A 13017-nucleotide genomic window follows, 5' to 3' on the forward strand; every position below is an offset into this window, starting at 1 on the left:
AAAGAAACTACGGCTGCTTTTTATTAGGCTAACACATCTCCTTGATTCTCTTTCTCATATCTCTTCCTCACATCATCCTCATCATGATGGATATGTAAGAGAGATGGATGTTGGTCCTCTTCTCATATTTCAGGGAATTGAAGCTTCTCCGTGAGGGTGACGGCACAGCAAACCGTGGGACTATGTTAGTAGATAAGATGCAGGGAAGTGTAAGTTAGCATAATGGAATTCATCCCTTACTTTTTCCTTCCCTTGTTTATTCATAAAATCTGCTAAACAAACACTCTTGTAGAAGGGTGAATGAAGGGAAAGCAAGAAAAAAGGCTTCACAGAGGATGCATTGAGATGGCGTGAAAGGGCAGAGGAAAAGAAACAGCATTCTTAAAATTGGTGGTCTATGTAATATAAGCAAGGACTGCAGACATTACATAACATGTAATGGATAGAAAGGAAAAGAGTACACCGCGTCTATAAAAAAGAAAGAGGAAATTATTGGTCTGATGTGGCTAATGGATCCTATGTAATAAGCAGAGATTTGACTTTAAAAAGGTCAGGGCTATGGACCCTGAAGTTGAAGATCATAACAGAACCATGCAATTGAAGAAGATTTATCTAAGGGATAACTCACACTTACTGTGGGAAAAAAACAGAACGCTTCAGATCTTTTACATTTGTGTCTCTTTGTCACTTCCTTTTTTATTCTGTGTTTATTTTCTTCTCCCACTTCCCTTCATTGTCAATACTCTCCTTTGTTCCTGATTTTGTCATGCATATGTGCATTATGCATAAACATTGACTTGAGTGAACATCTCAGAATATCACACACTGTCTTATATTGTCATGTCCTAATGATTACTGCTGATTACTTTAAAGTGCTGTAATATCTCTTTCTGCCTTGGGCTTTTTAAACCTGTATCATCATCTCAGCAGTGTGAGAAACCTTTCATAGAGTGAGAAATTTCGTGATCACACTTAGTCATGAGGAGAAATCACTCTGGAGTCATGTGGGGAAAACCTGTGTGTGTGTGTGTGTGTGTGTGTGTGTGTGTGTGTGTGTGTGTGTGTGTGTGTGTGTGTGTGTGTGTGTGTGTGTGTGTGTGTGTGTGTGTGTGTGTGCGTTTATGCATTAACCTGCAATACACATCTGGTCCAGCATGTGGTTTGAATCAGACACGCACATGATCACTGGCCAGTGTGGACAGATTCAAAGTCACTGCGTGATGTCACAGTTGAAGTGTTTTGTGTGTGTGTGTGTGTGTGTGTGTGTGTGTGTGTGTGTGTGTGTAAGGGTTGTGCATGGACTGCCTGCCTGAAAGATGTTAATATGCCAGAAGACCTGGGCATTTCCAAACAGCACTATACCTCAACCTCTTGCCTGTGGCTACAACATACAGCGTGTTTGTGTGTGTGTACATCTGTCTTACCGTGTGGTAGTTGACCATCTCTTGGAGGCTTTCGCCACACTTTTCAAGGCATTCCTGTAATGTAGAGTGCACAGTGTAAGCATGGGTTTCCATATGAACGTCAAAATCTTTCTCACATAACAATATTGTCTGAACTTATCTATACTTGAGTACACATTCTGACAGGAAACAGACCAAATGTCTTCCTAAAAAAACTATAAAGTCGGTTTCAGGTCTAAATGCTTGCAGGCATGTAAAGTTTTAGTGTAAACATCTCCTGTTCAAATCAGGTCACCTCTTCCATGAACACAACAACTGGAGGACTGCAGGAATGTTCAAGTCAAAGACAGAGGATTGGTTAGTTCCTGAGAAGCTGACAATCAAATATTACTCAGTGGATCTGAACTCAGTGTTGAAGATATCTTTGCTTCTACTCACCGATATCATCTCCTCTTTCTTGCACTGCTGGGACAGGTCTCTGATGCCGTTAACAAAGAGCTTGTTAGCGCTGACGTAGGCCCTGCCGGCCTCGATCATCCCGCTGCATAGCTTCACCAACTAATGGGAGGTGTAAAAACATCTCTTTAATGCCCCAAAACAAGAACACCGTCTATTTAAAGACTTTTCACACAATGAGATCTTAGGATATTAATAGTCAAAGTGATGACGTAAATCAAACAAAGCCTATGAGAATCTTTTGCTCACATGCTGAATGTGAGAGGACGCTCAAATTTGGAATAATATTCATTTCGGAGGCCAGCGCAGGCCTTACTGAAGCTGCTGTGTCAGGAATCCAACCGAGAAGCATGTATTTATTAAGAAAGTAACTAAATGAGCAAATGAAAAGATGGAAATGAAGAAGCTGATCAAAGGCCACTGACTGCATTACCCAACTATGATTAAAGCTGCATCCCAAATCCCACACACCAACTTAGTCACAACTTGGTACATAATAAATAGAGGAAATTTCAAACACTTGCTAATTAGCTCTGTGTTGTGCAACTCTACTGACAGATGCAAGGTTGCGTAACTACAATATTTTCCAAAAGTAGAGTGCAAACACACTTGATGGCACTACACAGCATGAAGAGGTCATCATGGCATTCTGAGGTGCCTCAAGGAAAAAATTGTTAATGTTTATTTATGGCTGGATCACCTTTTTGCTAAGCGTTATAACAGAATTGGAGACAATTTAAATCTACTGCTGAAAGAAATTAGCAATAAACATTTTCTTGTGAAATATCTGAAATATGCACTGTTGCAAAAAAAGCTTAATGCAAGCAATATGAAGACAGATGCACTCAGCAAACGTACTGTTCATTAATGTTTTTACAGATGGTTTTACTAAAGTTTAAGTTGGCACTAGAAGGGGAATCTCCAAAGACAAATGCATTGAAGTACCAAATTTCATGGAAATTTGACTAACCTCAGTGCCAAGGCACTAGCGCTGATACAAGCTCGATAAGCAGACTTTAGGTATTAAAAAGCTTTGGGAATCAATACACAACATTGAGAATTAAATAATAAAGTATACTGTATAATATAGTATGCAGCCAAAGTCATGTGAGGGTAAACTGAAATTCTAAACATAAATGTATATTAACAAGCGCAGACAGTAAGAGCATGTATGCCTTTAAATGCCACATCATGACTTTTACTGTGACTGCTTTCCCGTTTTGCAAGTAATATGATAAGGTGCAGAAAGTTACACTGTCATTACCAATGCACTTATGCAGAAACACAACATGTGTGTGTGTGTGTCTGCTGGCAAGGGGTGGGGTTGGGGGTTGCTTAAGAGAGAGTGTAGTAAACCTTTAATTATCACATTTGGTGCAAGCGTTCCCAAGGTTGTCTGTATGTGAGTGTGGTTTACTGGGTGGCTGACAGTAAGGGCTGCAGCCGCGTGAACACTGCTAAAACGGGCTGCTGGGATCAAAAGCATCAGTTGCCAAATGTTCACACTCATGTTCACACAGTATGTTTTCTAAGATGCATAACGCAGTCCAAATTTTAACAGCATTTTTAGGAATCTGTAGAAAATCCAAAGAAGCACGATGCTGCTGCTCCCCCCAGGCTGGTCTGACAACATATATGTCAACAAATTGGTTGATGTAGGGAATGTGATCTCATTGAGTGCAGGCCTGAACCCCCCAGGGGTCTGAGGATGGCCATTAGAGGGACAAGCTGTGTGTCTGGATATAATAAATGGGTTGGAAAACCTACAGGGGTCCACCTGGAGCCAAAATGCCACATCTGGTACCACACGACAGACCTTGCTGTGTTAAATGACCGAAACAATTACAGTGTAATTGCAGCGTAGCTGCAGAATCGCTGGGCAATGAGGTGAAGAATTGGAATGTTAATATTTTAACTAATTAGAAATGTTTCTGAGTACTGTTAGTGTTCTCTCAATAACAGCAACATTTCAACATTTCAGTATTCCAGTTAGCCGACGGACAGCACTAAATGTTTTCACACTTGTCAGAGAGGTTCAGCTTTCATCAATCATGTCTGTGTCCTGTCCTGAAAGCCTTTGCTGTCACCACAGGCAGCTTCGGGGCAGGTGGAGGACTCCTGCTGAACAGAACAAACCTCTCTGGTGGAAATCTCTCTCCTCTGAGCCTTTTCAGTTTTCAGTGAGGCTGAACTGGAGTTCATAGTTCACAGTTCAAAGTTCATAAGGTCCTGCATTATCGGTTGGTGGCAGGAATGTTTATATGTGTAGAGAGTGAGGGGCTCTATTCACATGACTCCTTAATGAGGAACTTTAATTATAAGTAAGTCAAAACCATCTAAATAACCACTTCATTATTTAAACAAACTTAGGTGTTCACACTGAGGTGTGTTAATCCACATTTCATTATGTCTGCAGGCTGTTTGATGTTTGAAGAACTGTCTCAGATTCACCTTGAGAGAGAAGAAGAAAGAAGCCGCAGTAACACTATCTCCCTCTCTAATTCTCTTTGACTTCCACGTCTATTAGTTTATCTGAAGAAGCCTTTCAGCTCACTTCCTCAACACAGTCATCCGGTCCATCCAGAGTTATCTCTGTAGCTAATTAGGTTTGATACAGCTATAAAATTTATTCCAGTTGTTCCATTTGCCTTTAAACCTTTAACCTCCCACTAATACCATAGAGTACAGAGCCTGATCACAGTGATGCTGATGCGAATGCCTACACTTATGGAGTTAGCTTAAGCTTCTTTTTCTAAATTATTCTGTTACATACTGGATTAAAGTACTGGGGCACATACAGGAGCTGATACCGGTTTGGTATTAACATCAGTGTTTGTGCTGATATTGGTGCCAGAGGAGGTTTGAACTCTGCAGATCTTGAGTCAAAAGAGAGCTGGCAACTTTAATGCGTCAGCACTCGGTGGCCCCACCCTGTAAGTTGATGTGTTCTGCCACTTTTTTGAGTGTCTGTGATTCCTAAACACATCAACTTCGCAAGTAATACAACTTACAGCTGATTGTGGAATATCAAGGAGGGAAAATACTTTACAACCAGTGGTTGCCTCCTATTACAGTACCACACTCAAATACAGTGAACGTCCCATTCGTTCATTGGCTAGCTGATTGATTTTAGACATGTGGCAATAGAACTGAAAACATCTGAATTCAGAGATTAAGAGGTGCGGCCCAGTACTTTTGTCCAAATAGTGTATGTTTGCTGGGCTCATTCTGGCAAACAAATATAGCTGCCGGACTGATAGTACTATGAAATGCTGCATGAGTATGAACTGTAATATACGTATAAAATAAATATACCTCCTAATTTTGGTCCCTATGGCAGCTTTAAAATGAACACCTCCTGTGTTCAGGCAAATTGCACTTCAGGGCAGAGTGATCGATCCATCCATTTTCTTCTGCTTGACCAATTCAAAGTAACAGGGGGACTGGAGCCCACCTCTGTAGGCACCCTGTGACACCCTGGACACGTTCACGCTCACATTCACACCTACAGCTAATTTAGAATCTCCAGTTAACCTAATCCAAGCACGTCTTTGGACTGTGGGGAGAAGTCAGAGTACCCGGCGAGTACCCAGGCAGACATGGAGACAACATGCAAAATCCAAACATAAAGGCCCCAGCCAGCAGGAGGATTCAAACCCAGGACCTTCTTGTTGTGAGGCAACAGCAACGAATGAGATGGAATAAAGTAAAGTGCTTTAATTCATGTCTCATAAATTGTTGTATAAAAAGGGAAACTCAGCACACACTAATGTAATAAACTGCACTATGTGAGCCTTTTCTACTATTGCAACCTCGCTGGCATTAATCAGTCTTTTCTCTCTGTAAACGGGCAGCCTCTTGTTCGGTGCATGAACCTACTGCATTTAATTAACTGTCTGCAGCATTTTCATTATTTAAATAGCTCTGACATTTAAATAACAAGTGTGTGAACTGCAGACATGCAGAGCCAGAAAGACAGCGATACAGTAAACTGATTACAGCATAGACTCTAAAGGAAGTACTACTCATAGAAAACCTCCCCATCTGGTGGCATTTAGCATTCAAACAAAGCCAATGAATTCCACTAATGTCCTGTTTAAAGTGTTCTAACCACTGAAAGAAATGGACATGTGATTTTTTTCCCTTATGGATCAGCTGACTCTATCTTTTAATGAGAAGCACAGTCCAGATATTAGAAGGATTCATACCTTATCGAGCTTCGCTTCAATTTCTACCACATCTGTCTCCACATCATCAATTCCAGCCCTGTAGAGAGAACAGAAAGTCAGGCGGTTACTCAGAAATGCTTTTCAGTAATGCCATTTCTGAGAAAAGGAGCCACAGCTTAACCTAAAAACAAATATTACAGCCACAATCGGACGATTTAAACTCTTGTTTCAGAGAGATTCTTGGATTAGTGGTAAGCCACATTATCAGAGTGAATAATAAGAAAAAAAACAAAAAAACAGATATATCGGTGAAAGGTTTAAACTGGCTGTGGCTCTAAAAGAAAACACCTAAAAGTAACAGAACAGAGGAAGGTCAGATGTGAAGACATGGCTTAAAAATCACGGTGTAAAGCTGTATAACATAGGAGCATTTAGAGGATCTGTATTTTATCCCACAGCAAATTAAGCTGCAATCGGTTACCATATATCAGTCTCACACACTTAAACATTAATCCTGATAATCAGATTGACAAAGGCATCACTCTGGAAGATTAGTAACCACTGCTGAGCTGTAAAATCAATGAAAAAAACAAACTAAATCAATGTAAGATCACGTATCGGCCCGCACTTAAGTATCCAAGAGGTGAGGTGATAAAAGAGGCAGCAACAATACAGAGGAGCTTATATTTAGTACCGGCATTTTAGAATTACATAATATTGGCCCAGATTTATAGGATAATGTTTTTCAATTAATACTTTTAATCTCATTTTCCCATGTTCAGTCTTCAAAGATCAGCTGGAGCATTTGCGGAGCCTGATACATGCAGAAGCCAGCGTCCCACCCATCACGTGCTGAAACCATAAATCACAGGAGATGATGACCTCATCATATAATCTCAACCCCACCCGCTCCTTCAACCCTTTTACACCCTGCAGCTGGTTTTATACGTCACAGAAGAGGGAAAAAAAGCACCAGCAGCTGCCCAGCTAGTTAATGTGATTAAGGTTGTAGGCTTGCTCATGTGTGTTATACAAGGGATGAAACGCAGTGGGAGGGACAGGACGAGTCGGTTTAGTCAGTTAGCAGCTGATCCAGAAAAAAAGCATTCCCAGGATTACTTTCTGGGAACATGCTGCTATTGAAAGTTCCAAAAAATGCCACGAGCTGCCGATTCTTGACTTGCATCTGTCTTCCACTTGCCCATTTATTTTCTCTCACCCATGACACATTCTGTTTAGACAGACTGAATTTTTCTCTACCACAACATCACACTGACAGAGCATGTGTGCATGTGTGTGGTCTGCAAGATGGCAGGTATTTATTGTTTCACAGAGAGAGAGATGAAAAAAAGAGGTGTGAGCACAGACCGTTCATTAAGCTGACTTTGTAATTTGTTGCATGTGCTCAGGAACGGGTCAATTTCTGCTTTTTTGTCTTCCAAGCTGTGTGTCTATCCAACAGTATCATCTTCTCAATTAAGCCACTCTGTACTGAACACCACCAATGTCAAGCAGCTGTTCAGTTTAGAGGATAAGCTCATTACAAGGATGTTGTGTCTCTGGTGGCGTGCAGCCTAATAAACACTGACTGGCATTTGATTCAAGGGTGACACAGATGACATATGATACAGCAGCAGCAGTCGATATGCTATTGATCAAAGCTTTCGAGTTCAGCACAACATCACTTGTGTGTGGCGAGACCGTTGTTTTATGTTGCAGGTTTGATGCATGTAGAGGTTTTTTGCATCATGCATTTGGCATGCATGCTTTCTCTATCGATATACATGTCTGTAGGTTTATAATGGTGACGCGCTGAAAATCAGTTCACTGAGAAAGTTGTCAGCTCTGTGAAGGTTAAGTAAATAAACAGCACTAACAAGCCAATTATGTGTGTATGCAAGAGACAGAGAGCAAGCATGTGTGTGTGTCAATGTATGTTTGTCCTTATTTATCCCTTTACCACATGGGATTGTAGTGGAATCAAGTAAGACAGACTTCCATGGACGATTGTGGGTAATCCTGCAAAGGTGGATGCCTGCATGTTAATGACAGGAGGAGCAGACTGATGAAATGTAATGTATAATAATATATATACATATATGTATATATATATGTATATGTTTCCAATGTGCGTGTTCAGTTTGTGTAAACAGACAAAGTAGCAAAAACACCCCAAAGTAGCTCCAACAATAATGCAGGCCATTTAGAAGGGGGATGGGCTCATATGCACTGCCAGTTTTAGCATGGTGTACATGGGCTGACATCACTAGTGGGTGGGTGGGGGGGTCACGTGCACTACCACCATGTGCACACCCATCAGCCTCAACTACAACCTACGAGTGTGCTGAGTCTATTCTTGTTCCCCATGCTGTTGGTGTACTGTAGCATGCAGCCTGCACGCTACGTCGTCTAACATCTCTTCACATGCCACATACACACACACACACACACACACACACATACACACACACGCACGCACGCACGCACGCACGCACGCACACGCACGCACACACACACACACACACGCACTTCAAAGCCCTGAGCCTCCCCTCATGTCTTCCAGACTCAGCTTGTCACACAGCATCACATTCACATCAGCATCACTTCAAGGACCTGGAGGAATCACATCTGCTGATAGTAGGCAAGCCCAGACCTAAGAGCTAAAATACCTTAATTATATGCCTTAATTTAGTAGAAAATAGCATGAAAGCAACACTGTTTTAATGTTGAAACCAAGCAACCAATCTCATTTTGAATTTCAGTTAAATTAGCTTTACATCAGAACATGAACTTTACTGTGAGCAGGGTTGTAAATGCATGCATAGCGAGCATTTTTCTCACTGAATATGAGCCTGCTGTTCTTATAGCAGTTTGTTGTATCACATCTTTTATTGTTTACCAGATGACTCATCAAGCCAGGCTGCTGTGGGGACTGAATGGCATACTCCTGTTTTCACTACATATTCACTATTTCATGTGGAGAGTGCACTCCCACCCCTCACTCACACATACAGAAAAGTGTGACTCACCAAATGAATGAGGAGTTGATTACGCACCTGGACAGACACACAAAGACACATGCAAACAAAGATACAAAAACAGGAGACACACATGACCCAGAAACCCATTAACAACAGGGTTTCATCAGAAGGCTCAAATTAGGCATAAAACCTGCAATCTGCCAAATTTACTTCCATTCACATGCAGGTCGTTTCTGCCAACAATGAGGATGAATACATTATGGGGCTTTTGCTGCTGTGTGAAGAATAGCTTACTGATATCTGAAACAACAATCTAAAAGAACAATTTTTTGCCACACACAAAAAAATAAGGCCCGTGCCAACGTTTCTGATATGAAATTCTGAAATTTTAAAGCGTGGCTGTTTTTGTCCAGATTTATGTCTAGTGCATTAATGGATTTATTTGCATATAAATCTAACTCTGATAGAATCTGACCAGTCAGTTCTTCAAATATATATAATGCTGCAAGTAAGGGATTACTATTGCAAAAAAGTAATTAGATTACTGTTACTTTCCCATAAGCACGCTGCGTTACTGCGTTTCTAAACTGTGATTTTGTTTGTCAGTGTCTCATGGCAATGACATACGAGCGTGCGACGCTGTGGTAGCAACAGAAGTGTGTAGAACAACAATGGATAATATGGAGTGCGTGAGAGAGCACGACCATGCAGCGTTTAAAGCGTGGAAGTACTGAAATTACTTTGAGTTTGAGTCCGTAAAAACTGACAAAAACATTAGCGTCCGCTGTACACTCTGTGTGGGAAGAAAACTTCTTTCTACAGCAAAAAATTAAACTTCAAATCTGAGCAAGCACCTAGCACGCCTCCACGGGAATGTGAAATTCACAGAGAAACCCTCGGATCCCCCCACTGACATGACCGCTGCGGCACCAAGCTAACCTCCACCAGCCCCACTCCTGCTAAACAGATTTAAGAGCGACAGGACTTAGTGCAGCTGAGTCTTTGATTTTATTTATTTTCTGCCGTGTTTTACTTGCATCTATTTGAAAGAGTGAGTGTAAACACAACCAATTATTTTATTTTAGACACTGGAATACGCAGAAAATAGGTTTAAATTTTAAACAAATTTCTTCCAGTCAAAGAATGTTCCATATAATTTAATTTTTGCTTGATGCAAAGTGCATAAAGTTTAAAGATTAAAACTAATAAAACATCTTTTAGAAAGAGTCTTTTTCATTCGATTAAATTTTATCCGATGGATTATGCAGAAAAAATAGAATTGTCTATTGCTTTACAATGTATTCAGGTTGTGTAAGTAATCAGTAAAGTAATGGGATTACTTTCTTGGGAAGTAATCAGTAATTAGTAACGAATTACTATTTTCAAGTAAGTTGACCAACACTGGTCATAAATACCAAGTACATCCTTGAGTGAGGTCACAGTGACCTCTGACCTTTGATCACCAAATTCAAAGACATGAAGTCTCAAATATGCAGACCTTAGAGACTAAAATGTTTCATATCATCCTCACACAAAGTAATGACAGGTTACAGGCTGCACCGTTATCTTGATTTTCTTTCCTTATTTTGAATTTTGAGCAGCACTGCGCCTGCCTTACTGCAGCACACGTTACCACACTTGCTGTTATAAAGCTGCCCGTCTGTACACACAGACGCATGCTGCACATTCTCACTTATATTGAATAAACGTCTTCCCTCATCCACACGCACATGCCAAAATATCCCTTCCCAGAATTCCAAGTAGCGATCACCATGGCAACCAGTCATTGACCCACATCACCATGGCAACAGGCATCAGCATTACTCTCCCCCCCTTTTTTTTTCTGACCAATTTCCTCTTTGTCTGATTTGTCTGTCCCTGTGCGCCCCCCACCACCGCTCCTCCATCACTCCTTTCAGCTTCTTCCTTTTCTAAAAAGCACATTATTCATTGATGTGCGCTCTTACACCGACTCCTCTTCTCCTGATGAAACATATCAACCTGCTGATATGATCTTTGTCACTGACGAGGCGGTGCATTACAGCGGTGAGCTCGTGGCCGTAGTGTGGCTTGTGATGCATCTGCAGCGCCCGCTGTGACAGGCAAAGTGCCCTTGAGTAGCACGCTGGAGCTTTAAGCTGTGGTCAGTCCTGCTCAATACAAACACACCCATCACTGCGAACTGAGCTCTGTTATTCAACTCTTACGTGTTCGTGTTAGTAGAAAAAATAAATAATTTTTTTTTCTGCTGAATCACGGCTTTCAGGATCATTTCCCAGTTAAGGTTACATTTCTTTTATACTAATGAACTGCAAGGTATAGCTGTAAAAAAGCAAGGAAATATAAAACGAGGTCACTTTGTTGGAGGATGAAATGATGCAGGGTTGGGTTTTTTTAATCGTCCACACTAATGGAAATCATTGAGCTCAAGAGCAGGTGGTTTTTGGGTGGAGACAGCAACAGCAGCCCCAGCCCTCATCTCTTTGTTCTTCCATGCTAGACCACATTCAGCTAATTAAAAAATCAATTTCAATCCCATCACACAAACATCGTTATATTCACTGTTCAGTAACACTATTGTTTATAAATATTCCGAGATAATAATTATAATTTTTCCGATTACTGGTCCCCCAAATCACAGTCTCCTTACTCTCTTTGTTTCATTTGCGTACTCTTGCGTCTGTCCATCTGTCTGCTTCCTGTCTGTAACACTCCCGTGTTTGCTGATGGCACAAAGGCGAAGACAGTGTGTGTTTATTTTTTTGTGTGTGTGCATAAGTCTGTGTGAGCATACATAAAAAGATAAACCAGAAATGCATTTAGCAATCTGTGTAATTATATATGTATAAATCTCAAAATCTGCAGTTCCATGGCAGAAAGTGTTTAAAGATCCATACAGTCCAACATTCAACAAAATACAACGCGATTCAAGGCTCTGTGCCACTAAACGCTCAAACACGTGTTCAGAGTCCATTAAAAGAGCCTCCAGTCAGTGATCCTCACACATTTTCCTAAACAGGCTGTCTTTTCACACCAATAACCAGCCAAGCCAAACACTACTATCTTATGTGCAGAGAACAAAGATGCCTTCACTGCTTCCCAACCCCCCCCCCCTCACTCCCAACACACAACAAACAGTCAAATGTTTTTTCATTCCCTGAAAAAACATTTGACTGTTCCGATGGCTGTTCGGACAAAGAGACCAAACAGGATGCAGACAAAAAGGACAAGCCTCGCTTGTAGCTTTGAGCCTCAGTTTAACTGGATTACTAATTATTTCAAGCAACACTCATAAAACAGCGGTAGCAAACATTTGGATACATTTTGTTAATGTTAATTTTAAATTTTGGAAGAGTTCAACATTTGGGGATATGCTTTAGTGGTCTCTTGCTGAGAGGGAGATGAAAAGACTGATACCTCACTCATGTCTGTGCAGTGAACAAATCACCTTCTTAAATAATGATCATATCCTTAACTGCAGAAGATCTTTTACACTGCTAAAGACAACTAAAGGCACACTTTTAAAACGCATCAGATCTTAATGGCAAACAATCATTCTGGATATCTATACTGATGTGGACTGGGTTATGTGTTAGGAGTGAAAGGATGCCACGTCGTTTGATGGAAATGAAAATTATCAGTCCATAGTTGGCTGAATTCAGACACCCCAAAAATCAAAGTGAATAAATGATGCAGCAGGTTAATCCATTTTGTCGAAACTCAAAATAGTACTCAGTGTTTTTATAGCCACCACGTGCTTGTATGCATGCCTGAGAATGTCAGGGCATGCTCCTAATGAGACGTATGGTGTCCTGGGGGATCTCCTCCCACATCCGGACCAGGCCATCACTGACTCACAGAGACTCTGAGGTGGAACTTGATGGACCAACAAATAATGTCCCAGAGGTGTGCTATTGGATTTAGTTCAGGCAAGCATGGGGGCCAGTCAATGGTATCAATTTAGCTCATCCTCCAGGAACTGGATACTGATGCAACATTAGGCTGGGT

The 13017-nt window shown here is 41.0% G+C and overlaps 1 protein-coding gene across 4 annotated transcripts in view; it reads right to left on the bottom strand.

Moving 5' to 3' along the window:
- The window catches only part of LOC116326427 (arf-GAP with coiled-coil, ANK repeat and PH domain-containing protein 3-like), a 58187-nt gene that overhangs the window by 24940 nt on the left and 20230 nt on the right, over positions 1 to 13017 (bottom strand). For all 4 annotated transcript variants that reach the window (XM_039611827.1, XM_039611826.1, XM_031747718.2 and 1 more), the window contains exons 2-4: positions 6068 to 6125; positions 1842 to 1961; positions 1425 to 1478 (exon numbers count right to left, since the gene is read on the bottom strand). In XM_039611827.1, coding sequence (XP_039467761.1) covers positions 1425 to 1478; positions 1842 to 1961; positions 6068 to 6125 — 232 coding nt within the window. The remainder of the gene's footprint in view (positions 1 to 1424; positions 1479 to 1841; positions 1962 to 6067; positions 6126 to 13017) is intronic.

The sequence above is a fragment of the Oreochromis aureus genome, linkage group 5 (genome assembly GCF_013358895.1).
Source record: "Oreochromis aureus strain Israel breed Guangdong linkage group 5, ZZ_aureus, whole genome shotgun sequence".
Lineage (NCBI taxonomy): Eukaryota > Metazoa > Chordata > Actinopteri > Cichliformes > Cichlidae > Oreochromis > Oreochromis aureus.